Source organism: Daldinia decipiens, assembly GCF_022478715.1.
Source record: "Daldinia decipiens strain CBS 113046 unplaced genomic scaffold F4813scaffold_9, whole genome shotgun sequence".
Classification (NCBI taxonomy): Eukaryota; Fungi; Ascomycota; class Sordariomycetes; order Xylariales; family Hypoxylaceae; genus Daldinia; species Daldinia decipiens.
This window is the reverse complement of record NW_026054552.1, coordinates 77,977-102,814: the sequence shown is the minus strand read 5'-3', so window position 1 is coordinate 102,814 and position 24,838 is coordinate 77,977. Positions and strand designations below refer to the sequence as shown.

General features: G+C 47.9%; 8 protein-coding genes across 8 annotated transcripts; 3 read left to right on the top strand and 5 right to left on the bottom strand.

Annotated features, from left to right (window-relative positions):
• The first annotated feature begins 940 nt into the window (after window positions 1-940).
• Window positions 941-1,819, top strand: F4813DRAFT_331783 (uncharacterized protein). Its single transcript, XM_049241140.1, has 2 exons — window positions 941-1,607; window positions 1,676-1,819. Exons 1-2 carry the CDS (start codon window positions 1,378-1,380, stop codon window positions 1,803-1,805), a joined length of 360 nt encoding a protein of 119 aa, XP_049101353.1. The 5' UTR covers window positions 941-1,377; the 3' UTR covers window positions 1,806-1,819.
• Window positions 1,820-1,990: 171 nt separating this feature from the next.
• Window positions 1,991-3,109, bottom strand: F4813DRAFT_331775 (DASH complex subunit Dam1-domain-containing protein). The gene is made up of 5 exons (XM_049241138.1): window positions 3,066-3,109; window positions 2,853-2,994; window positions 2,438-2,781; window positions 2,262-2,377; window positions 1,991-2,213 (listed from the first exon to the last, which is right to left on the bottom strand). Exons 3-5 carry the CDS (start codon window positions 2,750-2,752, stop codon window positions 2,018-2,020), a joined length of 627 nt encoding a protein of 208 aa, XP_049101352.1. The 5' UTR covers window positions 2,753-2,781; window positions 2,853-2,994; window positions 3,066-3,109; the 3' UTR covers window positions 1,991-2,017.
• A 1,096-nt stretch (window positions 3,110-4,205) lies between these two features.
• F4813DRAFT_387500 (CRAL/TRIO domain-containing protein) lies at window positions 4,206-5,772 on the top strand (the record flags this gene model as incomplete). Its single annotated transcript, XM_049246567.1, has 4 exons — window positions 4,206-4,970; window positions 5,023-5,064; window positions 5,119-5,218; window positions 5,273-5,772. 4 exons carry the CDS (start codon window positions 4,206-4,208, stop codon window positions 5,770-5,772), a joined length of 1,407 nt encoding a protein of 468 aa, XP_049101351.1.
• Window positions 5,773-6,011: 239 nt separating this feature from the next.
• F4813DRAFT_379722 (HIT-like protein) lies at window positions 6,012-6,818 on the bottom strand (the record flags this gene model as incomplete). The annotated part of the gene is made up of 5 exons (XM_049245487.1): window positions 6,012-6,119; window positions 6,174-6,188; window positions 6,333-6,494; window positions 6,580-6,662; window positions 6,785-6,818. 5 exons carry the CDS (start codon window positions 6,816-6,818, stop codon window positions 6,012-6,014), a joined length of 402 nt encoding a protein of 133 aa, XP_049101350.1.
• Window positions 6,819-7,987: 1,169 nt separating this feature from the next.
• F4813DRAFT_352743 (alpha/beta-hydrolase) lies at window positions 7,988-9,663 on the bottom strand. The gene is made up of 2 exons (XM_049242550.1): window positions 9,187-9,663; window positions 7,988-8,938 (listed from the first exon to the last, which is right to left on the bottom strand). Exons 1-2 carry the CDS (start codon window positions 9,370-9,372, stop codon window positions 8,270-8,272), a joined length of 855 nt encoding a protein of 284 aa, XP_049101349.1. The 5' UTR covers window positions 9,373-9,663; the 3' UTR covers window positions 7,988-8,269.
• Window positions 9,664-10,143: 480 nt separating this feature from the next.
• On the bottom strand, window positions 10,144-15,167 carry F4813DRAFT_331685 (glycosyltransferase family 24 protein). The gene is made up of 4 exons (XM_049241137.1): window positions 14,745-15,167; window positions 14,336-14,686; window positions 13,448-14,279; window positions 10,144-13,391 (listed from the first exon to the last, which is right to left on the bottom strand). The coding sequence occupies exons 1-4, from the start codon at window positions 14,894-14,896 to the stop codon at window positions 10,257-10,259; spliced, it is 4,470 nt and encodes a 1,489-aa protein (XP_049101348.1). The 5' UTR covers window positions 14,897-15,167; the 3' UTR covers window positions 10,144-10,256.
• A 2,767-nt stretch (window positions 15,168-17,934) lies between these two features.
• On the top strand, window positions 17,935-22,514 carry F4813DRAFT_352734 (Coatomer, alpha subunit). The gene is made up of 6 exons (XM_049242549.1): window positions 17,935-18,219; window positions 18,293-18,342; window positions 18,416-18,735; window positions 18,791-20,689; window positions 20,743-21,866; window positions 21,922-22,514. Exons 1-6 carry the CDS (start codon window positions 18,190-18,192, stop codon window positions 22,162-22,164), a joined length of 3,666 nt encoding a protein of 1,221 aa, XP_049101347.1. The 5' UTR covers window positions 17,935-18,189; the 3' UTR covers window positions 22,165-22,514.
• A 375-nt stretch (window positions 22,515-22,889) lies between these two features.
• On the bottom strand, window positions 22,890-23,879 carry F4813DRAFT_379719 (SAC3/GANP/Nin1/mts3/eIF-3 p25 family-domain-containing protein; the record flags this gene model as incomplete). Its single annotated transcript, XM_049245486.1, has 2 exons — window positions 22,890-23,195; window positions 23,331-23,879. 2 exons carry the CDS (start codon window positions 23,877-23,879, stop codon window positions 22,890-22,892), a joined length of 855 nt encoding a protein of 284 aa, XP_049101346.1.
• Between the last annotated feature and the right edge of the window lie 959 nt (window positions 23,880-24,838).

The following is a 24,838-nucleotide window of genomic DNA, read 5'->3' as shown; positions in this document are numbered from 1 at the left end:
TAGCTGCAAGTTTCAATGTTGTTAGTTCAATTCCTAGAATCCCTCAGGTTCACAAGCTCGAATTCCTTTGCGTGGTGTATGCCCAGGTGTACAACAGCCATAATATGTACCCAAATACTTAAAACCCCATGAAACCATCGTGCAATCAGATCAATGGGATTGGTCAGACTTTAAACTTGAAAACTCAATTTGACGTCGTCCCTACGAATAGCACAATTATTGGTAGTGCATATAATCTATCCAAGTAATTTGTCAAATTGATAGGCACATGTAAATCTGTGCGACTTTCTTGTTTTCCTGTAGCTTAACCCTCATTGGAAGCTGGTCGATCTATGACCTAGTTTCTACTTAATCCTTGCCTTTAAGACCTGGGGGTAGTTGGGTGGTATGTAAACGCCTGCGAATCAGCCCCCTCAGTTGCACAGCTACATACCAAGTCAACGGTAGCCTTGCAGCAGCATCTTAAAACTCTAAGGCTAGGACTGAGATTCAAAATTGCTGTAAACACAATTATTTCTGTATCCTAGCAGAATGCAGTTTTGGACTATTTAAGAAAGCTAGATTAATTCTGAAGGAATCAAAGACATGTACCTCGTTCCTGGGCACAAGTACCTTGGAAATAACCGCAGGTACCTCTTCGTCGTAGCCCAAGTAACGCCGTAGTGTAAAAGCCCTGAATCGCTTCAAGAATGCACGCAGGTCCACATTTACAGGTCTGCAGGCCAAAATCGACAGGCCGAGACAAATTTTGCTCAGTCTGGAGACCAAACAGGTGGGACCGAATTGGCCAATCGGCGATACCACTAGGATCAGTGGACAAGGGACATACCCCCACGGCAACTTTGCCTCGGTGAATATTTGGCACCGAGCTGTTGCCCTGGCGCATCGGCATAAAGGTATTGCTAATGCCACATATCTTTGTCGCTACGCCGAAATTTGTGTATAATACCATGCAACCGTGCTATGTACTCCAAGGTTGAATTCGTTTAAATATTTTCCCATGTTTTTTGATAGGTAGGAACTTTGTGTGGCTGCGGCATGGACCTGACTAATAACCTGCCGCTGTAATGCCGCTCGCCCGGCTCTGAAAAACGGATGGAGCCGAATCAAATTCGGAGGCTCGGAACGTTAAACCATACATACCTATGTACATATGTAACTGCAATTACGGGTTTGCGCCCGGATCACTTGTTGCCACTTCCTGAACTAGACTAAAAATATTCACCCCACCAAAATTTCTACGCCTAGGAAATCTTCAATTCAACTTACCTAATACATGTGAGATTAATTTAGGTACCTACTACTACCACGGCTGCTAGATTCTTCAAGACGTAACAGTCCTTGACGAATTTGCCATTGAAAGAATTGCCGCCTATCATGGGTGTCACAAACAAGCGTACGCTGTCCAAGACCCGTCGCAAGACGAGGGACCTAGATCAGATCAAAGCCGACCTCCTCTCGCCAAAGCATCTTGCCCAATTCAAGAACTTAAAGGCGCCAGAAGACCTACCTGCCCTAGGAAAATGGTACTGCACCGAGTGCGCAAAGTGGTACGATACTGAGGATAACCTTGTTGTACACAGAAAAGGAAAGCCTCACAAGAGAAGGTACGTTTTACTTGATAGTAGCATATCATATTAGGTACCTAGTTATCTAAACTAACACTGGATAATAGAGTCAAGCAGCTTCGCGAGGAGCCATATACTCAGAAGGAGGCCGAGGCTGCTATTGGTCTCAGAACCGACAACCAAAGCCCCCACCGAACCGAGAGCGTTACCGATAACGAGATTACCATGTCGACATGAACGACTTGATCCCACCGCGCAAACTTCTCAAAACAGGCATCTATGGCGTTTCGATATACGCGCGAGTGTCATTAATAGAGCACAGGTTGGGCGTCTTATATAATGCGCCCATGCGTTGCAATATTGTCCAAGGCATTTTCTGGCCAAATCAGGGCTAATATCGGATTTCGAGGCTGTGATATTTCGAGAGTCTGATAAGTTATCGACTTCGCTCATTTCAAGCCACGAGCTCTCGGTCTAACGAGACCACTTGTTCGACCTCGTCCCGTTCCGCCTCTACCTCTAGACTGGGTGCCGCCTCTCGAGGGAGGGGGGACACGAGACTGACGAGCATCCGACGTCGCAAACTTCTTAGGAGTCGGCTTGGAGACTGTCGGTGGGTTCTCTACGAAGGAGGTGTCCGTAGTCCTAGAGATAATCAGCATTAGCCTAGCGCATCATATCAAATACTCATACATGAATGTCGTCTCCCCATCGAATTCGCCTCCACGCTCTGTGCTTCGAGATCGGACTGGTGCCGGTGATTGCTCCTCTCTAACCCTCGCTCTGCGGAATGACTCGGGGATCGGTCCCTGTAATTCCGCAACTTATCAGCAGCTATTAAATTCCGTAGACGTAGAATGGCCTATTACCTCGGCAAAGTCGACGCAGAAAGCATTCATGTTCAGTCCGTACATGAAGCTCGCGAAGCTCTCGCTGAATCGTGAGAGGCTTTCGTGCATCAGCTGGAAGTGCATCATGTTCGCCTCTAGGTCGGCCATAGCATCAGAGAACTCGGCGAATGCGGGTTCGAAGGCGTTCAGCGGGAAGGGTTCGCCGCCTTGGACGCTGCGCTGAGCGGACTCGCGGAACGAGGAACGGGAGGAGGGGCGGAGAGGAGTTGTCGGACGCGAGCGCGACGTGGAGCGCGGTCGTCGCACGCTATCGTGGCCTTCGTTTGCCGACATGGTGTTTGAGTTGGCTGAAAATACGATGACTATGATGAATTAGAATAGTAATTGGTAGGTTAGGTACCTAAGGTACTTATTTGATTGAACGTGTTTATACTGTGGGTATTTGAATCGTTACTTAGAAAAAGGTAACTGCCCCCTTCGATAGAATTCAATGCTTGGCAATAGCGAATTAAGGCTGCTAGGGTGCTCAAGATATGGTGGGGTCAACGCCTAAGGTTCAAGGTATTGGACACGTGCTAAACTTCTATTTAGATGCTGCCCCTTAGGATAAAGTGGTACCTGAACCCCAACATGACGTAAACTGTACCTAATATCGAGAAAGGAAGGGACGGAAGAGCTGATGCGCAGCGGCTAGTAGCAGCAGCTCATCTCAAAAAAAGAAAAAGAAAAAAAGAATCGCATAATAGGTAGTATAAATCCGGACTCTTATTAGAAATTAGTCCGCTAACCTAGGTGTAATGTGTAATTACCTATACTTAGTTCCCTCTAGCTTACATATGTACATACCTACATACATCTTCTACGCTATGTAAATGCCTGCTTTTTTTTCTAACTACCCGTCTTTAATGATTGCCTCTTCCAATTCTGGATATCGTTATTCGCTGCGTATCATCTGAGCTTTAAGGTTGAATGCGCCCAGAGTCTGAGAGCTGAGACATATACAAAACAACTATCATAAATCAATTATTTAACATTGACACACGCATTCTGCATTCGATACAACCCAACATTTAACAGGGACGGTGGATAGACCGGTCTCGTACAGTTGCTCGAGCTTGGTTGTTATACGTCAGGTTGAGCAAAGGGATTGATCCCGCCCCCAGAAAATAAGACAGCCAGCCCAGCCTCAATTTGAAAAAGGATACGGATTAGTTCGGCTCCGTCGGACATTTGACATCTGTGCGACAACCTTCTTCTACTTGGGGCTATCTTGGACCTTATGAAGAAGACACCAGCGCCTGTTGTACCGCAACCATTTCTCTTCTCCACAGTTCCAAGACTCAACTTTATTGCCAGTAGTCTCTTAACTCACCAAACCTTCAATCTGCAACAGTCTCTTCTACTTCGACCTTCAACAAAAGTCTCATGCGCATTGTCTAGCCCCGCCCTCCTTCTGACTCGTCCGTCATCAAACTTTGCACAGCCCCGCGGATCGTTATTACTACATCCTAAGAGCTATACTTATAATCGCCATTTTCATTTATCCTCACTCTCATATCGATCACTCTCATATCGAGTAAAAACTCATCCAAAAAGACGAGCATTTTCAAGACAAGAGCAGAAACGCGAACGGTGCTTAAAGAGCCAAATCTCACCTGCGCTATACTTTTTACCCTTGCTCACATTTAGCACCTTTGTGCTCTACAGTATAGTACCTTCTCGTCCAAGAGTACCACCAACATCTGAAGCTATTGCTGGAGACTATTCCAGCAAACCCGTAGAAGACATGGAACCTCTTCCGGGTAGGCCGGGGAACTTAACCCCCGAAGAAGAAGAGAAGCTGCGCAAGTTCTGGGAGATGTTCTTGCACGTATGCGGCGTTCTAGGCGAGGAGGCCTCCGGCGAGGTAGACAACGCCTCAGAAAGTCAGGGGAAGACGGGCACCGCGGGATCCGAAAAGACTAAGAAGAGTCGGATGTCTATTTTTAAGAGAAAGAAGGACAAGAGCAAGGATGGCGCAGCGCCTACCAAGGTCCCCGCCATGGACGGCATCAAGGAAAACGACCCAGAAGATAAATGGGGTGAGAACAAGACATACCTCGATACCTTAGCCACGCACACCCCAGAGCAGATAAGAGCCACGATCTGGTCTATGGTCAAGCACGACCATCCCGATGCTCTTTTACTACGGTTCCTAAGGGCTAGGAAATGGGACCTCCAAAGGGCCCTTGTCATGCTGATGTCGACGATGAACTGGAGGTGTTCGGAGGCCCATGTTGACGACGAAGTTATGGCCAACGGCGAAGAACTTGCTTCCATCAACGAGAAAACCGGCGATGAAAAGACAAAAAAAGTAGCACAAGACTTTCTGGCTCAACTGCGCATGGGAAAGAGTTATTGCTACGGTACTGATAAAATTGGAAGGCCTATTTGCATTGTTAGGGCTCGCCTACACAAAGCAGGCGAACAGTCTGAGGAAGGCCTGGAACGTTTTACTGTTTATTTGATCGAGACGACACGGTTTATGCTTCGCGCTCCTATTGATACTGCTGTTAGTATCATATTCCAGCCATCCCGAATATCCCAAGAACTAACATTATTAGTGTATCGTTTTCGACTTGACTGGCTTTTCCTTAGCTAACATGGTAAGTTGAAGGGAAATACTACAATTTGAGATGAGGCAAGCTAACGCCTACCAGGATTACACTCCGGTGAAGTTTATGATAAAATGCTTTGAAGCTAATTACCCCGAGAGCCTTGGTGTTGTTCTCGTCCATAAGGCCCCGTGGGTCTTTCAAGGTTTGCTAACTCCCACGTTATACTTATGCATGTATACCCTAACTCAATATATAGGTATCTGGAAGATTCTTCGGGGGTGGCTCGATCCTGTAGTTGCAGGCAAGGTCCATTTCACAAATACCGTCAAGGATTTAGAGGAGTTCGTTGCTAAGGAGACACTGCCCGACGAACTAGAAGGCACATCAGGCTATACCTACAAATACGTAGAGCCAGTGCCCGGTGAAAATGCTAAGATGAAGGATCTAGAGACAAAAGAAAAGCTTCAGCGGGAGCGGGAGGCTCTCTACGAAGACTACGAAAGCAAGACGATCGAATGGATTAATGAAACAGATGCTACGAAGAGGGCGGCCATCTATTCAGAGCGGAACATAATTGCTAAGAACCTAAGGGAGCAATACTGGCATATAGATCCCTACATTAGGTCAAGGTCTTACTTCGACAGGATAGGTGTTATCAAGCCCGACGGAAGCCTTGACTATTACCCTTCGAAAACCACGAATGGGACGACGGCCGCGTTGGCGGCGGGAGAAACATCAGCTGATGATGTCGATTAAACCTAATGTACACGTAGAGGAATGGAGTATATCAACAACAAGGGCACGGAGGCGGGTAATTAGCATAGACTAGGTAGGCATCAATATTACCGAAAGCAATGGCGAGGATGTGTAATTTCTTCTTTTTTGTGAATTCTTTGAGCTGAAGGACTATCAACTAGACGAGTAGTCGTTTTGCCATACATCAACATATATTAGGTAGCTACCTAACTTCAGAGAAAGCTTCTTGGAGAATACATTCACATCTTTGCTTTGATATCCTCGTAGAGCGCCTTTAGCGCGTCCATGTCTGTGGTCTGCTGGGGCCAACCCACTCCGAGTCCTTGCTCTTGGTTCGGCTTGGGGATCTAAGGGATGTGTTAGTAGAGTGTTGAGATAGATTGCTCATGGGCATTTCTTACCATGTGAAAGTGGACCTAGAACGAGGAAGTTCACGATTAGTTCGCTGCTACAAGTTTCCTCTCGCGCTTGTCTCATCAAACTGTATTCATCCACCCCTTTCTTCCTGAGAAGGGCAAGAAGACTAGGCAAAACTTTAGGTCAGGGGTTAGAAAACTCACATGGTCAACAACCTGGTGGGCGATGCGGCCGTTGTTCTGCAGGATGTTGTAGTCGGTGGCGCCGGTTGCCGCGACAAGCTTCTTGACCACGGGCAGGATCTCGCTCAGCTGGTCGTCGGGGATGTCGGCCAGCTTGGCGCCGTGGAACTTGGGGATGACGAGCTGGGTGTTGTTAGTCTTATATATATCTCTTCTTTATACTCACTGGGTGATTCTAGAATATATGAGACGAGGGGTGGTCTCTTACGGCGTGGCCCTTGCTTAGAGGGTTGATGTCGAGGAAGGCAAAGGTCTTGTCGCTCTCGAAGAGCTTGAAGGAGGGGATTTCTCCTGTAATTGGTTGTTAATAATTTACATCATTGCATAAAAATTTGAAAATATGAGGGAGAAGATGTTGGTGATATATGAATTCAAGACATCTCAACACCACAGATGAAATTTTGAATACCTACCCTTGATGATCTTACAGAAGATGCAGGCGGCCATGTTAACTGACAGGCGACTTAGACTTAGTAGATGAATATGTATGGAGATGAATATGTATGGAGACGTGGACCTTGATGGCTCGCTAGGTTCGATGTTCCAGATATACGGCCTCGTCGGATCTGATAAATTGCAGACAAGCTTACAGGCCGAGAGTTCAACCACACCAGAACGGACGTCATATAGAGGGGCACAACAGCTACCCCACCTTGTTCTACAAAGCACGACTTCCATGTATTCCGTACGCGTCGGGCTATTTTCGGTTCTCGGGGTCAATTGATGCTATTGTGGCATGCAACATTACCTAGGTACGTTCTTTATTTTAGCTACAAGTGCCTATGTAGTATATAAATATTTATTTTTATCTCGACAATTATGACAATTAAAAATAACCAGGCATTATTTGCAAGAGACCCAATAAGTAGCAAGCAGTACGATTGGTTCGTCGAAAGGAAAGCGAAAAAGTAAAATCAACCAACTCCAGATATCAATAGTGCATACGAGCGCGCAAAAAATAAACTTTAAATTAGAAATCATAGGACAAGTATTCAAATGTAGAATTGGACATTCGTGAGGGCGAAAAAAGGTCCAAAAAATAGACTGGCAAAACAAAATTGAATCTGGGAACTCCAGAATATTGTTTCCAAAGATTAGTGAAAGGAGCATTGTGGGTTACACAAGGTTGAGTCAGGTAAAAGGCATGAGTCAAGTACTTTTATGCAATCCCGCTCCTGATCATTGGACTGTTATTTTACTTTATAAGGCTTTATATCCGCCGGAGAATATCCGGTCCAATCAGAGTGCAGCATAGTACTTAGTACATGTTATCGTCCGAAAACGCGGTGCATTTATAAGTCAACATTTCGCCAACTTGGTGAGGAATTATATTATATTCCTCATAAGGCTTCATGGTTGCTGTTACAATAGATTTTCTATTAAAACTTCTACCATCCACCTACCGAGACCCCTATATATTTCAAAATCGAATAGCAGTTCTTCGGTCTTTGGAATACTTAGCTTCTTTACTTCAGGATACATAATATCTCTATTGGGTTGAACATCTGTAGAGCGTTCTGTACATAATACAATTAAGTAGCCTATTGGTGTTCCATATATATAAATACTATAGTATCAGAACATGAATAGGGACAAATGCAGACATATATGTCTTGCCCCATAGTATCCAAGTTACCTACCTAGCTAAACTATCAAATCATAGCATGTATAAAGGCCATCCGCAGCGTAATGAAAAACGTTAGCGAAACAAGGCTGTAACGCAGTATAACGCAATAACATGACACGTCAGTCATAGGTAATATCCAGCAAAACATTATGATTACACGGTAGTTCTATTTGACATTCTATCTCATACCCCCCAGAGCAAGAGCAACGACCTTTAAGCCAACTGTCATGACATCGAAGCTCAACTTATACTCTTCCGTACGTAGACGGGTCTATTCCTCCTCTGCCAACTCCGCCAGCGGTATCCCTTGCGCCTTAAGGAACTCCACCGCATCATCCACACCCTTCGGGGCATTGATCCAGTGCCCCCCGTCCTCATACTCATGCCACTCGACATTCATACCGAAACTCTTAAGCCCAGTCCTCAACTGCCGCCCGTACTCGACAAAGACAAGCGAGTCGTCGGCGCAGTGGCCCAGGAACGCAGGCGTATTCCGCACCACGGTATCCGTTTTCGGCCACCCGTCTTCCATCCCTAGTACCTCGCGGGTTTCCTCCAGCGACCCGCCCGGAAACGGCAGCCAGCACGAAAACCCCATGATGCCGCAGAGCCGGGACTCCGATTTTGGCACCTCTTCCTCTCCCTTTTCCTGCAACGCCATAAGCTCACCCTCGGCAGTCTCGGCGCCGCCGCCGTCGTCGAGGTGCAGTAAAGTGTGGAACACCGTGGCGCCGCCTTGGCTGACGCCGGCTAGCACGACGTGGTCCATGCCACCGACGGTGCGGGCCTCGCGCCGCACGATCCGCCGGATGCTGGCGACGCTGCCGCGCAAGCCGAAGACTTGCATCTCTTCGGCATCGGTTAGGTCCAGCATGTTGGACACGTCGAACCACTGCGGACAGACCTCGCCGAGGTTTTCGGCGAGACGGGGTTCGGCTTCCTAGGGGGTGTTAGTAGGGAGATGATAGATGCATGGAAGGGGGAGGGGGGGTTTTAATAAGTGTGAAAGGGGAAAGGGGGTGGCGTGTATATAATTAGAAAGCGACGGTGACTTCATTAACCTAAGCATTTAGTCGAAGCGGGAGCGGGAGCGGGAGTGGGTTGACCCCTGAGACAAACCGGAAAGATTCTCGGGATATACGTCATTTAAACGGCCGAGCGATCAAACAACGAATACAGTAGACGTACCGGAAAGACCCAGCGCACCGACGGAAATTCATCTACCAGCGAGCGGCCGCGCGAATCCCTCGTCCACCGCGACAGCAGGGCATCGGCCATATTCCGCGAGGTGTCGCCGCGGCCGTGCAAGAATATCACGGTGTGGGTGTGCTTATGCGGGGCCAGCGGCGAGATCACCGAGCACCCGAGCTCCATTCTTAGATATGTGGTAGGTTAGGTACCGAACGTAAAGGTGAAGAAGAACGGCAAAAGGTACCTGAGCCTTAATTTTATACACACCAGGTTGGCAGGTATATACACCAGGTATGTAAGGTACTAATGACTAGGTATTAATGATTAGGTACCTAACGGCGATGCGCGACACGATGGACAAATGCTGTGCTGCAGAGGTAAGTGAGAAAAGCTGGCATGTCTTAAACCTGGTGCGTAAGGTACATTACATGTGCTGGGGAATGGATATACGGATATGGATATGGATATGGATATGGATATGGATATGGATATGGATATGGGGGCGAGTGGATAGACAGTAGTTAGTGGACGGTATGCAAATGGTGCATGTTTTTTTTTATAGGATAATGGGGATGCGAAAGGGGCCGGGGTAGTAGGTTAAGTATTTAGTCCAGGTTAAGAGGTATTTAGTGGTAAAACTTGGTGGTAGTTGAATCGAATCCACTATTGCTCAGTGGAGTTTTTATTTATTTCGACGTTGGTGCGGCCAAACTAGATTGGCCACAAAGAAGCCGTTGCGTATACGTGATGCTATTTTGGTAAAGTACGAAGTAAAATGAATCTGCTGACAGTACCTATCAAACATAATCAGTTGAAAATATGACCAGTCATCTTCAAAATGGTCATCTTCGGGTATGAGCAGCCTAGGGGATATATAAGCTGAGGGGATTCGCCTCTGCCTCATGTTAAGAGAACATGATGGTAGGTATTAGAAAGGAGGATTTATAGTTTAATCTGATTTATAAATGTGCGATGGTTAATCAGACCCCAGGGGGTTTGTCAAAAGACTCAATTACGTCTAAATATCTAACTATAGGTGATCTATAGGTGCGCAAATATATAAAAATTTATAATTCATCCTTCGTCCTCGTCTTTACATCAGGCTTCTCCTCGAGCGTCCGGCTCTTGGTGTTCTTTTCCTCACTACCAATAGTAAGCACCTTCTGGGTGTCGCCATCTGTGACTGATCCTCTCCTCCGTCGATCTACGGCGGCGATCTCGTCATCGTACACGGTCCATTCCGGAACTTGCCTCCTAGCTCGGTCGAGTTTCGGCTCTTTGGTCTGCGGATTGTTACATAGGTCGATGGTTCGCGCTTCTTTCTGGCTCTCGTCGCTACACCACGTCTCGCACCACAACCACTCTTGCGGTAGGCTGTGGATCGGAATTACAAACTGCATGTGGTTTGGCAGGTCCTGATCGAGGTTAGAGAGGGAGCCCGGATCGGCCGATAGCTGATGGTAATGCTGCCTGAGCCTATCGCCCGCGGCTAGCTGCCTAAAGCGGCGAAGGTCGACCACGTAGAGGGCTGAGATGTGATAGGGGTTCCCGCGGAGGTAATTCTTCCAGTAGCCTTGCTTCCAGAAGCGGAAGCCCTCCATCTCAGTCCGAGAATCACACATTGGCGTAAAACCGTAGGGCGCGCCCTGCAGGTCAAGATTGACAAGGTCTATCATGTCTGTCCTGACGATCTGATCTGCGTCGACGAATATCACCTTGTCGAGGGACAGGGGGAAGAGGACGTCTAGGAATAGGATCTTGTAGCCCCAGATTTCGCGCTGCTTCTCTTTCTGCTGGCGGAGCCAGTGCGGCCACTTGTACGTAACCATCTCGTACTTAAAGCCGTACTCCTTAGCTAAGTGGGGTATGAATTCTTTGAAGGACGGAGACAGGAACTGCTCGATAAACCAGAACTTGACCGTGTGGTTTGTGTTCTTCATGACGGAAACCATCATGATGTTGAGCATGCGCTCGTATAGATGACCGCTCGCCACGGAGAAGATATTGATCTCGGCGTGTTCTTCGTTTGAGACCGACTTGGGCTTGGGCTTTGTCCCGAGGATTCCTTCGGCAAACTTGAGACCGCGAGAGAGGAGATCGTCGCCGCCCTCCGAACTGCTTTCTTCGAGGACGTCTTCTAGCTCCATACCAGGCTTCCTTTCCAGCCGCGGGTATAGAGTCGTACCCTGGAAGTCCATGAGAGCAACTTCGGTACCTTCGTCACCGGGGACAGGGTTATATCCTTTTGCGCCCACGCTGATAATGTCAAAGATTTCTGAACTTCTTCCTTCCTTGAGGTGTATATTGTAATACCCAGGGTTGGCTTTGAACTGGAAGTAGCCAATGTTGGCCATGATGATTGTGTCGTCGAAATGGGGATCAAGCTCTGTGCCGAGTAATAGCTGGACACCACGGGGTGGACCGCCCGACACTTCTCGTGAGTGACCTTCGATAAGGATATGCTCGAGTTCATAGGTGGCTTCTACGTCAGTTTTGATGGAGCTCAACTTCACGTTATCCAAATCATGAATTGAAACCTTCGCTGCTACTAGCCAAGCAGGTGGCACATCCATGCCAAGGTTGAGAAGAGCTTCTGAAGGAAGTCCCTTGAATGTAGCGCCGAGAGCGCTGACCTTTCCATCCTCGTCGAAAGATGGTGCCGAGTCTAAGACGTATCGGTAGAATCTCTTGACTGGAAGCTCTTCGATTTTCTCTTTTGGGTTCAAGAAGATGCGCATGTAAACACCGTCTAGCTGGGATAGAACCTTGAGTATAGGAGCCCACTTCTGTCCTATCTCGCTGGCAGGGTTGATCACGGCAACAAAGTGGATATTAGCCGTGGATGCATCACCAACGTCGATCATCGTGTGGGTGGAATTCCATGCGTCGAATAGAGCCGTTCTTAGGGTCGGGGCGGATTCGAAAATCCCCTCGGGCAGGTCAGATATAGTGGATAGAGCGGTTACCGACGTAAGCTTCGCGGCAGTTAGAGGATGGGTGATCTTGTCCGCCAAGCCTAGCGCGTCAGCTGCCTTATACACCGGGAGTATTCTTGTTTCCTGCTCGAATTCAAGTAGTAGCTCGAAGTCATTTTCCGTAAATCCCGAGTTGTCAACAAATGGGCCGATCACACGACCGTTGAGGATGAGAAACTGAGCACCTGGGGCAACGGCTGCGGCTGTTAGGAAACGTGATAACGCTGCGTTATATCCGTCATCCTGCCCGTCAGCTGGGCTTGATAAGAGGACTTCTAGCGTCTCCAAATTTTCAACTTCCAAGAGTTTGGCAGTGTCCTTCTTAAGCAGCGCGTTGATTTCGTGCGCGCTGCTCAATTTCTGAGCATTATTGACAATATCAAGACGCACTCCGGGGTTGTTACGCCGGAATGATAAGGCAGATAAGAGAAGACGGAGACCTTGCTGCGAGCTCAGATCGGCAACAACTGTCAGAGTAGCCCAGGTCTCCTTGCTTGTGTCCTCACTTGCTTCGATAACTGGAACCTGTTCGAACAGATCGTTGTGTTCGGAATAGAGCTTATTTATATCTAACACGATGAGAGTATTCTCGCCGTCGGGATAAATATAGAGGTTACGTCGAGTTGCTGCGCCCTCTAGGAAGAGCTGCGGGATCCATGTCTCATCGTCGATCGTGCCTGTGAAGATTCCCTGTTGAACTAGTTGTAGGTCGGTACCCATTCTCATGCTCATGACTTGAAGCCAATTGTCTTCCCGCGGTATGGCAAGACCATTGAGAAACAGCGGAGGCACTTCGGTATTGGCGTTGAGTCGCTCTACCCAATGATTCACAAGCTTGATTTGTTTGGTGTGGTCTTCTGATTCGAGGATATCCTTGAACGAAGGGGGTGCGGCTTCGTCCTTCGGGGTGCGATTTTTAATTGCCTTATCAAAGTGTGCCTGTTCAGAGCCATCCCCCGTATTGCAAGCCCCCAGATAAGATATGAGGCTGGATAGCCCGTAATTCTCTAACAGATGATAGGCTACCTTCGCTCGCTCCTCGGCTGTCTTCGTTGGTGTCAACGGTACTAGTCCGAAGCGGACGGGGAGTAGCCTTTTTATGAAAGCCTGGAGTTGCTCAACAACTAAGGACAGATCTTCTGGCTTGGTCAAGTCAACCGGAACAACGAGATTGAATATATCCTTACGGATCGGAGGAATCTGCCCAGGGTAAGTCCTTTGCATAAGCTAGAAATAGTCAGCTAGTTGTAGGGTGAAGTACCTCTTAATTTATTAGTACTTACTGCCATAAGACTCTTGGGATACTCGGCGTATCGCTTGTCCTTTTCGATGTTGTTCAGCCAGATAATGACGCTGCCTTCTTCAATTTCGTCCCGCCAGTCAAATCTACGAGGCTCGTCGGACGACTTGGCCGATGTTACTTCGCGATGGCCAAGTAGGTACACGGCTTCTTTTCCGCTTAATCCCAAACTTGTCACACCATCGATAAGTTTTCTTTCCCGTCTAATGCTGTTTACGAGGGTGAACGGATCGATTTGCCGTTCGATCAGCTGGACGCCGTTCATCCAGAGGACATTCATCCCAGCAGGTACGCTCAGGGCTCGATTCTGACGGTGCTCCTTAACGAAAGCATCTGAAGCATTATGTGCGGCGACAGACGTAGAGAACTTCGGGAAGTCTTGAGTCAACTTGATCAACGTTTGGAAAGGGTCATCGCTTTGCATGATAAAAGAACCGGCTTTGAGACCTAATGATGCCAATTCGGAACTTGACAGCGGCTTTAGGTCTGTTACCTCCTCTTCTCCGTCGAGCACGACTTCAGTAGGCGTAGACTTAGCGGCCGAGCTCGTCTCAGATTCGGCTTCGCGATCGTCAATGACAATATAGTCTGTTCGCTTTAGCTGAAGCTCCACACCGTACCCGCTGACCGGCAGCGGTTCTCGTTCCTCGGTTTGGTCAACGCGATATCTTAGCCGGTACGAAACCTCCCCTTTTCGGGCCATCTCGGATAGGGATTTATGGAAGGGCCCAAATTCAGGTTTGGTGATATCCGCGTATAGTATCACTTCTGAACCTGCCCCTAAAGCGCGATCGAATGGGAGCAACCGTATTTGCCTATATTCATGTAAGATACGATCGAATAATAAATATCATTAAGGTATGGTACATACGAGTCCCCTGAGATGTGGCCGTCGGCATGCGCAAGCGAAGCTGAGCAGTACTGCTTTCCGCTCATGAGCACCCACTCAGCGCAGTCGGTCCTGGCTTTTCCTAGGGAGGGTGCTACGGCTGTATCGTAGTATTGATAATGAGCCTCTATCCTCGGAGCTGCTGACCTCATAGAAAGGGCAAGCTTGAAAGTGGACAATGCCTCCGAACTTCCCATGTGGCCATCTTGTTTTAAAATTTGGAGGAACTTCTCGTATAGTTCCTTGTCTGTCTTCGAATTCGCAAAGGTGCCATCGGCGATTCGGTCGAGGAGTGGGAAGTAAGATGTGGCGTTCTCTCCGGCAGCAGTCTCTCTAGATTACATTTAGCATTTACATATTCTAATTGGACTATACCACGAATGCAACCTACAAGAGCTCGACGAGATAGGGAGGAGCTGGGAATGCAGCTTTCATAGCAACATTAACGGAGGGCCCAGCTAGAACATGACCCGAGTTCAAGCAAAGAGTTGCCAAAAGAGTGGCGGCAAGGCCACATGGCAACTGAAAAAGTCGTGGTATCATGATGCCTTGAGAGTCGTAAATAGTATATGGAGCTAGAGGGGTAAGAGACGAAATAGCTCTGTCGCAAGCTCTGGCATGCGGCAGAGCTTGGAGCTGATAAGTCTACAGGACCATATATCGCGAATCAAGTCAAGAACCTGATTTCGAAGTCATTGGAACGGAGTTTAAGTTTTGGTGTAAATGCAAAGTGGCTTTTTTGTAGGTCTGGACTTTTTTGGGACGAGGTACGTAAAGCTGCCGTGTAAGTGATAAGATAGAGTTTGGAGAAGCCGCTGCAATTGAACACCTAAACGTTAGGTAGATAATTAATTGGAACTTGACCAATAGGAATAGCTGAAGGGATTTGAAGCTGTCAGGGGTTCAGCTGCGTTTAGTTGCATAACAGGTTGGAGTGAGCTGCCCCTCCAAGTAGTACCTGTACAGTATGTTATTAATGTAATTGGCCTGAATCTAAGTACTCAATACATTTATAACCCATCAGGGATACTGATTCTTCTGTGCTGGCACAATTAAGACATCGGGCTATTAGCACGGCGCCTCTACGGTATCAGCCCTCCAAGTGATATTTTAAATCATTTGCGCGTTTGATTTAATTTTATAGTTATAGTTAATATAATTATTAATCATGTTTAAGGGGGTCATTTTTGGGTTTGTATCTTTTATATACCTTCACCGCGTTGCACTGATATTAAGATCCAGCTAATCAGAGACCCCTTAAAACTCAAAGACACAATATAACCATTCCATTAGAGCCACCAACCTCTAATATGGTAATTATCAAGATGTCCTTTTTTCTTTATTCGGCTGAAGCCTCACCGGTCTCTATGTTATCTTTCATTTTCATCTCCTGAAATCTCTCCTAAAGCTCCTGAAGCTCCAGCTGCATTCTTTCGTCGTTGCTCAGGCTCCATTCTATGCCCTCAGCATTGCTGATGGGTTGAGAAGATTGACTTCTCATTGGCTCCCTCGTCAATTTATTATTGACTTCCAAATTACGGTTCTTCTCCCTCTGCTTTTTTGTGGGGGTGGGGGGTTGTGACCTCTTTCTTCTTCTTTGACCCCTTTTCGTTCTTTCTCAGAAACTTCTCTATCCTTTCCAAGCTTTTTCAATTTTCTCAATATTCTCGAAAAAGTTTCTTTGATAAAAACAGTAGCAAAATATTTCTGTATGTTAATGTTCAATCATTCTACCTTGCTCCAAGAATTGGATCTTGTTGTGTCTCGTAGGCATACGGAGGTCACTTGGGATGGAAGGAGAATAGACGCCAAGATTGTTTAACATTCCCATGCTAGAAATATGTCGAAAGGTGTGAGTGGAATTCTAACATGTGATATTGCAACAAGAAGATCACTATTTTAGGGGAAGCACGTATCTGATAGTTTGCATAGAAGAACTGGTGGAAAATTAGAACAGGGAAGAGGCCGGTAAAATCTCTCCCAACCTTTACCGTTGGCCTATTATTAGTTCTCGGAAGGATCGAGAAGGGAGAATTATATTTATGACGATGTGGAAGACTTGTAGTTTACAGTACGGCTTTTCCGGCGTGAGATGGGGTAACGGATATATAAACCTGGGAATTGATGACTCTCAAAGATGCTGGCGGTATAAAATATACCTATGTAAAATTGAAGAAGGGGCTTTGTGTGTGAATGACACAAGAAGGGAAAGAAAGGTGGAGGATGCGATGTAGAAGATATGTAGATGTATGTGAATTGAGATGAATATTATTAGATGGATTAGATGTATGTTAAAGAAAGAGGAGCTATCATAACAAGAAATAAGTTGGCGACTGCTTACATGGAATGAGTAACCTGAAACTGAAACGTAGACAGTTAATATAAAGTATAAGCAGAGGCGGAACTCCGTACTTAAGAGGTATTACTGGAATATTGTGTCTATTTAATTGCACGATAAGAAGAGGTATCTCTAATATTAAGAGACTGAGAAAGTAAGCACTTGATTATTTTCTTTCGGGATAGCTTCAATATCAGAAGCTGTGCTGGTAGTCAACTATCTTACTTACCCAACTACATATCTACCTAGGTAGGTACTAAACACTTATATCGATGCCATTGCTGATCAAATCTGTAGGCAATCAGGATTTTATTTGAGGAGGCAGGTAATATATTTCAAGGTGATATTAGATAAGGGAGGTTCTAACACTGCCGCGGTAGACCTTCTACCAGCACTGCAAGAATATCGTAATTGCCCGTCCCACAGTCCCATGTTCTCTGCCTGTGGCATCTTCGGTACGCTTGGCACCTACTTTTACTAGCTGAGGATTTAGTTGATAATGTTTCCTCAGCAGCATCGAATAGTTACGCTTTCACATTCCCAGCCGAAGTACAAGCTTAAGCAACCGACAACCAGGGCAGAGCCTCTCACGCCAACATGAATCATTCACGCGATCTTGAGCCTTCCTCGCCGCTTCTTTGTAAAAGAGTAATGAGAGACTTGATTGAAACATTAGAGAAGGTTAGGGTGGATATAGAACGGCAAAGGGCGTTGGCTTTAAAGTACAACCCTCCTCGGGAAATGCGAAACCTGACGCATGATATGGCAGAATGAGTTAAAGATGTTGTTTGTGATGTGATGTGCGAGATAAAAGAGTATATTCTATTCTGAATATCTACGATGAATGAGAGCCAAGTCAACGATGAAGAATGACACAAGCACAACAAGGGTGCCAGAAACTTGAAAGTATGGAAGGACAGAATACGATCTGCACTTTATTTCCTGATTTGATAGACTCATGATTAAATAATACTCGACACACTCAATCACGAATATTAATTTGATATGTCTATCAATGGCTATATCGATAACAAGGCTGAGGCTTAAAAATGAAGTTAAAAATAGTACTGCCGGGACAGCCTTGCGCAACATCACGTAATATGTAGGTTACTAGGTTACCTATGTACCTAGTGGGGTTGAATTACCTAATGGCTGGACCCGGAATATTTACTTTCCGATCACTAAAGCCACATTCTAGTCTAGCCACTTAGCCTAGAAACACTGCAACGTTTAGAACCTGGCTAAGAATTAATCCACCGTCACTTTTGGGGCCACGAATTGACTTCCATGTACTTCACGAATTGTGTCTAAAGCACTTAATCCCCAGAGTTGGCATTAAGAGATCAACTTTTAGAGCCTTACAGCTCTCCACCACCCGTTACCACTACATAATTCTCTTCCGACCGTTTCTTAAAGCCGCCATTCTAACTGGGCGCATCTCTTCTGCCCATTCATGACACAAGCTTAGGGGCTTCCTGCTGCCTCTACCGTCCTCACAATGCAGGCCTCTTCGGGAATGCTAACAAAGGTACATACTCCATTGGCACGTCCTCAAGCTGGTCGCATACCCTTAAAGCATACACTGACGCACCTTGTTATAGTTCGAGTCCAAGTCCTCGAGAGCGAAAGGTATTGCCTTTCACCCAAAGAGGTTCGAGCATCCCCTCTTCGCTATATCTTTGACTATCGTCACCGCTATTCGTTGCTAATCCGAGAGCAATTAGACCATGGATTCTCGTATCGCTACACTCGTCGACCATACAGCTGTGGGATTACCGCATGGGAACTCTCATTGATCGTTTCGAAGAGCATGATGGTCCCGTCCGAGGCGTCGATTTCCACAAGACACAACCTCTCTTCGTTTCCGGTGGCGACGACTACAAGATCAAAGTCTGGTCTTATCAGACGAGAAGATGTCTGTTTACTCTGAATGGGCATTTGGACTACGTACGAACAGTCTTCTTCCACCACGAGCTGCCGTGGATCATATCAGCATCCGACGACCAGACGATCCGAATATGGAACTGGCAAAATCGGTCATTAAGTATGAGCTCCGAAGGAAACTAGGCTTCGGATATATGTGCTAACAGTTGATCTAGTTTGCACGATGACTGGCCATAATCACTACGTAATGTGCGCCCAGTTTCACCCGAAGGACGACCTCGTAGTATCCGCGTCTCTCGATCAGTCCGTTCGTGTCTGGGATATATCTGGTCTACGAAAGAAGCACTCCGCCCCGACCTCTATGTCCTTCGAGGACCAGGTCGCCCGTTCGAACGCTCAGCAGACCGACATGTTCGGTAACACGGACGCGATGGTGAAGTTCGTACTTGAGGGTCACGACCGGGGTGTAAATTGGGTCGCTTTTCATCCGACGGCGCCGCATATCGTCTCCGCTGGCGATGACCGTCTTATAAAGCTGTGGCGATTTAGCGAGACGAAGGCCTGGGAGGTGGATACCTGCCGTGGACATTTCCAGAATGCTTCCGGTTGCTTGTTCCACCCTCATCAAGATTTAATTCTGTCCTGTGGCGAGGATAAGACGATTCGAGTATGGGATTCTCAAAAGCGTACTGCTGTCCAATCATTTAAACGAGAAAACGACCGATTCTGGGTCATCGCGGCGCACCCTGAAATCAACCTGTTTGCTGCCGGTCACGACAATGGTGTGATGGTGTTCAAACTCGAACGCGAGCGTCCAGCGTCGACTGTTCACCAGAATTCGCTCTTTTTCGTCACGAAAGAGAAACACGTCCGCTCTTACGACTTCCAAAAGAACGCCGAGAGTCCAACGTTGCTATCCTTGAAGCGACTCGGTAGCGCTTGGGTTCCTCCTCGCACCTTATCTTACAACCCGGCTGAGCGTTCTGTTCTCATAACATCTCCTGCCGAGGGTGGCAAATATGAACTAATTAACCTTCCTCGAGACGGCTCTGGTGCGTTGGAAGCGACTGATTCCAAGAGCGGATCAGGTAACTCGGCTATCTTTGTGGCTCGAAACCGATTTGCCGTACTCGACACGTCCACGCAGACCATCGACATTAAAGATCTTTCTAATAATACGGCAAGAAGCATTAAACCCCCTCCTGGAACTACCGATATCTACTTTGGCGGCACTGGAAACCTGTTTATAATTACTCCTACCGCGGTTCACCTGTACGACATTCAGCAGAAGAAGAGCATCGCCGAGTTGTTGGTGAATGGTGTCAAGTATGTTGTCTGGTCGAACGATGGTCTTCATGCAGCACTTTTGAGCAAACACAACGTTACCATTGTGACGAAGACTCTCGAACAGGTTAGCACTTTACACGAGACCATCAGGATCAAGAGCGCAACTTGGGATGATGCGGGAGTCCTACTGTACTCTACCCTGAACCACGTCAAGTACACTCTTATGAATGGTGACAACGGCATTGTTAGGACCCTTGACCAGACAGTCTACCTCGTGAGAGTCAAGGGCCGAAATGTCTACTGCCTCGACCGCGCCGCTAGGCCTAAGATCCTTCACATCGATCCGACCGAGTATCGCTTCAAGCTGTCGCTGGTAAAGCGCAACTACGAGGAGATGCTTCACATTATACGCACTTCTAGCTTGGTCGGCCAATCTATCATTTCGTACCTACAGAAGAAAGGATACCCCGAGATCGCTTTGCAATTCGTACAGGACCCAACCACTCGTTTCGAACTTGCCATTGAATGTGGCAACCTTGACGTGGCTGTAGAGATGGCCAAGGAATTAGACCGACCTAAGCTTTGGACGAGGTTAGGCGCCGAGGCTTTGGCCCATGGAAACCACCAGGTCGTGGAGATGGCTTACCAGAAGCTCAAGCAGTTCGACAAGCTTTCTTTCCTATATCTCGCAACTGGTGACCATTCGAAACTGTCAAGGATGGCTAAGATTGCCGAGCATCGGGGTGACTTTACCGCGAGATTCCAAAACGCGTTATACCTAGGTGAAGTCGAGGACAGGATACAGATGTTCAAAGAGATCGACTTATGTGAGTTGCGCCTTTGGATTATTATTGACGTGGGAAAACTAATAAACTTGCAGACCCTCTGGCGTATATGACAGCCAAAGCACATGGCCTCGAGGAAGAGTGCCAATCGATCCTAGAGGCAGCTGGTATTACTGAAGAGCAATTAACGCTGCCTACCTTTGGCGAGAACCTCACTCCTCCGAAGCCGGTTGTCCCGACGTACAAGGCCAACTGGCCTACAAAGGCGACCTCGCAATCCTTCTTTGAGAAGGCCCTTGCCAGTCAACTTGAAGGTATAACTCTCGAGGAGGAGCCTTCGGCAGCCGGCAATGGAATTCTGGATGAGGCTGTTGATGAGGATGTTGCTACTAAGCGAAATGGCGGGTTGGAAGGCGAAGACGATGAGGACGCGGCCGGATGGGACATGGGCGAGGACATCGTTCCCGAAGCTGACAGCGACTTCGTTAACGTTGAGAGTACAGACGCCGGAGGAGCTGGAAGCAGCGAGGCTGACCTGTGGGCTCGCAATTCTCCCTTAGCTGCGGATCACATCGCTGCAGGCTCCTTCGAGTCTGCTATGAACCTCCTTAACAGGCAAGTTGGCGCTGTCAACTTTGCTCCGCTCAAGCCACGTTTCCTGGAGATTTATTCCGCGTCGAGGACCTTCCTCCCCGCATCCCCTGGGTTACCGCCTCTAGCTAATTATGTTCGCCGGACTTTGGAAGAGACGGATCCTAGGAAAGTTCTGCCTATCATCCCTCGAGACATCGAGCATCTTGCCACTACCGATCTACATAAGGGATATGACGCGATGAAGACGAACAAACTTGAAGAGGGTGTTCAGATCTTTAAGAGTATCTTACACGCCATGCTCGCAAACGCGGTTGCGAGCGAAAGTGAGGTAGCAGAAGCTAAGAAGCTCATCACTTCGGCAAGCGAATACACCGTCGCCATGTCAATCGAACTCTCACGAAGAAAGCTAGGTCCTCCGGATGCCGTTAACGGCAACCCTGCGCTTCTCAAACGAAGCCTTGAGCTGTCTGCATACTTTACAATTCCTAAGATCGAAGTTCCCCACCGACAACTTGCTCTTCTCAATGCTATGAACCTAGCGTCTAGGAGCAAGAACTTCAGCTCCGCCTTGAGTTTTGCAAACCGCATCCTGGCCAATGGCGGTGCTCAAAGGATTCTCGAGACTGTAAGTATTCTTGGTTTTCCGATATTGTATGTAACCTAACTAATTCGATATACAGGCACGAAGGATAAAAGCACAATGCGAGCGCAACCCGCATGACGCGGTAGAGATTGAATACGACCAGTTCGCCGAGTTCGAGATCTGTGCTGCCAGCCACACGCCTATCTACAGCGGTTCCCCGTATGAGGAGTGTGCGTTCGACGGATCCAAGTACCATGCCAAGTACAAGGGTACCGTCTGCGCAGTCTGCGAGGTGTGCGAGGTCGGAAAGCACGGCAGTGGTCTCAAGTTATTCGCTTAGATAAAAGAGGGTGTTTGATAGTTTAGCCTAGCCTGGCTGTGGAGTAGGTAATGATGAATCTTACGAGTCGTACTCTCTGTGGACGTGGCCGGAGGAAAAAAAGTCATTGTCGCTGGGACCGGGGCCAGGGGCTAAAATGATTCATATATTTATGTAGAAAGCTGGAACGAGGAGTTGCCTAATCAAATGAAACCTACCTATTCATACAATCGTCGGACCGATGCATGTAAATAGTGGTAATTGTGTTGTTTAGGGAGGTGACTGATGCGTCTCGTTTCTATGTTATGACGATTATCATGATAGCAGGCACCTTAGGTTAGGTTAGGGACTCTTGCTCATACGATTAGGAAAAGTAGCGCTTAATTCCCGACGAAGCCTCACATTAATACGTTCATACTAGCTATTGATGCTTAATTTTATGCTTATCCATACAGAGGCCCAGGAAACCTCTGACCTGTTCTATAAGCGGTTCACCTAGCGTATCTATCTCGTGCTCGTCTCCTACGACGGATATTATTAAGTGTATCGGAATTCTCACCCCCTCTCGCGTAGGTAGCTAGCTAGTCGAGCCTTCACACGGCACCGGAATTCTCGACGTTTTTTTTTTTGTTTCCAGGGGCCAGTTCCCATTATGGGCCCAGCTTAGCTCGTAAGGGGCAGGTAGGGCAACTTTCACGTGTAGCTCTCTTTATCTTGGGCTTTGAGCTGTGGTTGGGACAACCTGGCTAGACGATGGTCTCGAGCTCGCGGGCGTAGCCGAGGGCGTTCTCGATGACCATGCGGCTGAACTCCTTTTCTTCGCCGGCGTCGGCTTCGGAGGCGACGTTGATGGGCTCGCCGTCGACGGTGGCGGCGGATGTGGGGAAGTAGATGTTACCGTCGCGGACGACCCAGCCGCGGTGGCGCGCGAAGTCGACGACGGCGCCTTCGGAGTCGAGGAATAGGAGGGACTTGGTGCTGCTTAGCGGTAGCGAGGGGTATGCTCGCTCGCTGCTCGAGGCGATTTCGGAGCGGATTTGGGATGTTAGGATCTGTGGGCGGGGGGTTAGTTTGTGTGATATACGGCTTGATTTGGAGGGGGATGGTGGGGGGATAGGGTGGGAAAATAGAGTATATATATGGGATAAGGTATGGAGGTATGCATGGGGTAGAAAATATAAACTCACTTCAGAGAAAACACCATACTCCTCGCTCGGCACCTCCCGACTCTTTAAAGCCTTCCACACACGGTCGTAGCTCCCCTCCATGAGCCATCGCTCCAGGTTGATCGAGTACCCCAGGAAGCGGTCACCCTCGATCTCGCCGGCACCATTCTCCTTAGCCCTAGTACTCAGAGTCTCGAGCTCAGAGTGGAACTCGGCATAGCGGCCCTGCGTCAGCAGCAACAATAGGTATAGACCGGTCACCTTGTTGCGCTCGCCACCGGCCGCGGTAGCCGGCAGCTCGTAGAAGGGCTGCAGCTGCGATACGTAGCGGGTGAAAGCGTCGGGGTTCCGCGCGCGGATGCTGAAGAGGGCGCCCTGCTCGTAGACGTCGCGGGCGAGGGCTAGGTTCTGGGGAGAGGTGTCGGCAGACCCGGGGGCGCCGGGCGTAGCGGCCTTGAGCTGGAGCAGTTGGATCTTGGCTTTGGAGAGGAGGGAGGATGCTTCGGGGTAGGGCAGCCCGGGATTCGAGCGCAGCTGGTTGAGGATCTGCTGGAGCGTTCGTTCGGCCATGTTGGTGCGTTGCGGCGGCGGCGATAACGACGAAGGCGGGAGTAATGGCGAGGATGGCGCTGTGGACGGCAAGGATGAGAGAGCTACGGGGGTGACGGCTTCGCTGGTGGTGGTGCCGTTGGGCTGCTGTAGTAGCTTCGTCGGCGTCGCTGGCGAAGATAAGTGCGAATACGACTGCGGAGCTTTCGCAAGCTCGGATCTCCCAATTGGTGATTCTGAAGGATATTCAGACGAGGCAAATTCAATACGACGGATGGAAAATGGTAGTGTTGTTGCTGCTGCTGCTTGGTCTTGGGGACTTGGTGAAGGTGGATTTATCGGTTTGGTGATGAGGCAAGGCAAGCAACAGGCTGAGAGGCTGACGAAAGAACCCGATCCACTTTGCTTAATGGACATGGAGTGACGAGCTCTGCGCCACATATGGCTGAAGCTTTGAAATGTGCTGTTGCTTGTCCCCGTTGTGGCTGGTGGGCTTGCAGTCCCATTTTTTCTTATTCGTATTTTCATCCTCTCCAAATTCCTCTTCCCTTTGTCTCTTATCCTAAAATATAAAATATTCCAATATTCCAATATTCCAATATTGAATATTGATAATATTATCAAGACGACTTACAAGTCGTAAATCGACATGTCTTCTATTCTATTAATACGAGCTACTTATGATTGTGTGTCTCTGTTTACTTGTTCGTCTCTTTCTGGGTCTTGTCAGTTGACAACTACCCACTGTCCATTGTCCACGAGGTCCTGGTTACTCACGTATCGGCCACCCTCTATAGCTCTTTTCGGACACTTTTTCATTCTTGTCTAACTAAATATTGGTTTATTAGTCGCCAGAGCCCAACGGTGAACGACTAGATCCACATGACACATCAGATATAGTCGTGTTTCATTCCGTCCTGCCAACTGTAGCAAATGGATCTTCTATAGAATTTCCATTGTTCCTGTGCCTTTCCTGTGCC

Coding starts and splice junctions, on each gene's coding strand:
- F4813DRAFT_352734 (XM_049242549.1), top strand. CDS start 18,190: ATGCAGGCCTCTTCGGGAATGCTAACAAAG. Junction 18,343..18,415: donor ATTGCCTTTCACCCAAAGAG/GTTCGAGCATCC, acceptor GAGAGCAATTAG/ACCATGGATTCTCGTATCGC. Junction 18,736..18,790: donor CTGGCAAAATCGGTCATTAA/GTATGAGCTCCG, acceptor CAGTTGATCTAG/TTTGCACGATGACTGGCCAT.
- F4813DRAFT_352743 (XM_049242550.1), bottom strand. CDS start 9,372: ATGGAGCTCGGGTGCTCGGTGATCTCGCCGCTGGCCCCGCATAAGCAC. Junction 8,939..9,186: donor CGGTGCGCTGGGTCTTTCCG/GTACGTCTACTG, acceptor AACACCCCCTAG/GAAGCCGAACCCCGTCTCGC.
- F4813DRAFT_331685 (XM_049241137.1), bottom strand. CDS start 14,896: ATGATACCACGACTTTTTCAGTTGCCATGTGGCCTTGCCGCCACTCTT. Junction 14,280..14,335: donor GGCCACATCTCAGGGGACTC/GTATGTACCATA, acceptor ACATGAATATAG/GCAAATACGGTTGCTCCCAT. Junction 13,392..13,447: donor ATCCCAAGAGTCTTATGGCA/GTAAGTACTAAT, acceptor GACTATTTCTAG/CTTATGCAAAGGACTTACCC.
- F4813DRAFT_331783 (XM_049241140.1), top strand. CDS start 1,378: ATGGGTGTCACAAACAAGCGTACGCTGTCCAAGACCCGTCGCAAGACG. Junction 1,608..1,675: donor GGAAAGCCTCACAAGAGAAG/GTACGTTTTACT, acceptor ACTGGATAATAG/AGTCAAGCAGCTTCGCGAGG.
- F4813DRAFT_331775 (XM_049241138.1), bottom strand. CDS start 2,752: ATGTCGGCAAACGAAGGCCACGATAGCGTGCGACGACCGCGCTCCACG. Junction 2,378..2,437: donor TCTGCGTCGACTTTGCCGAG/GTAATAGGCCAT, acceptor GCGGAATTACAG/GGACCGATCCCCGAGTCATT. Junction 2,214..2,261: donor GATGGGGAGACGACATTCAT/GTATGAGTATTT, acceptor GATTATCTCTAG/GACTACGGACACCTCCTTCG.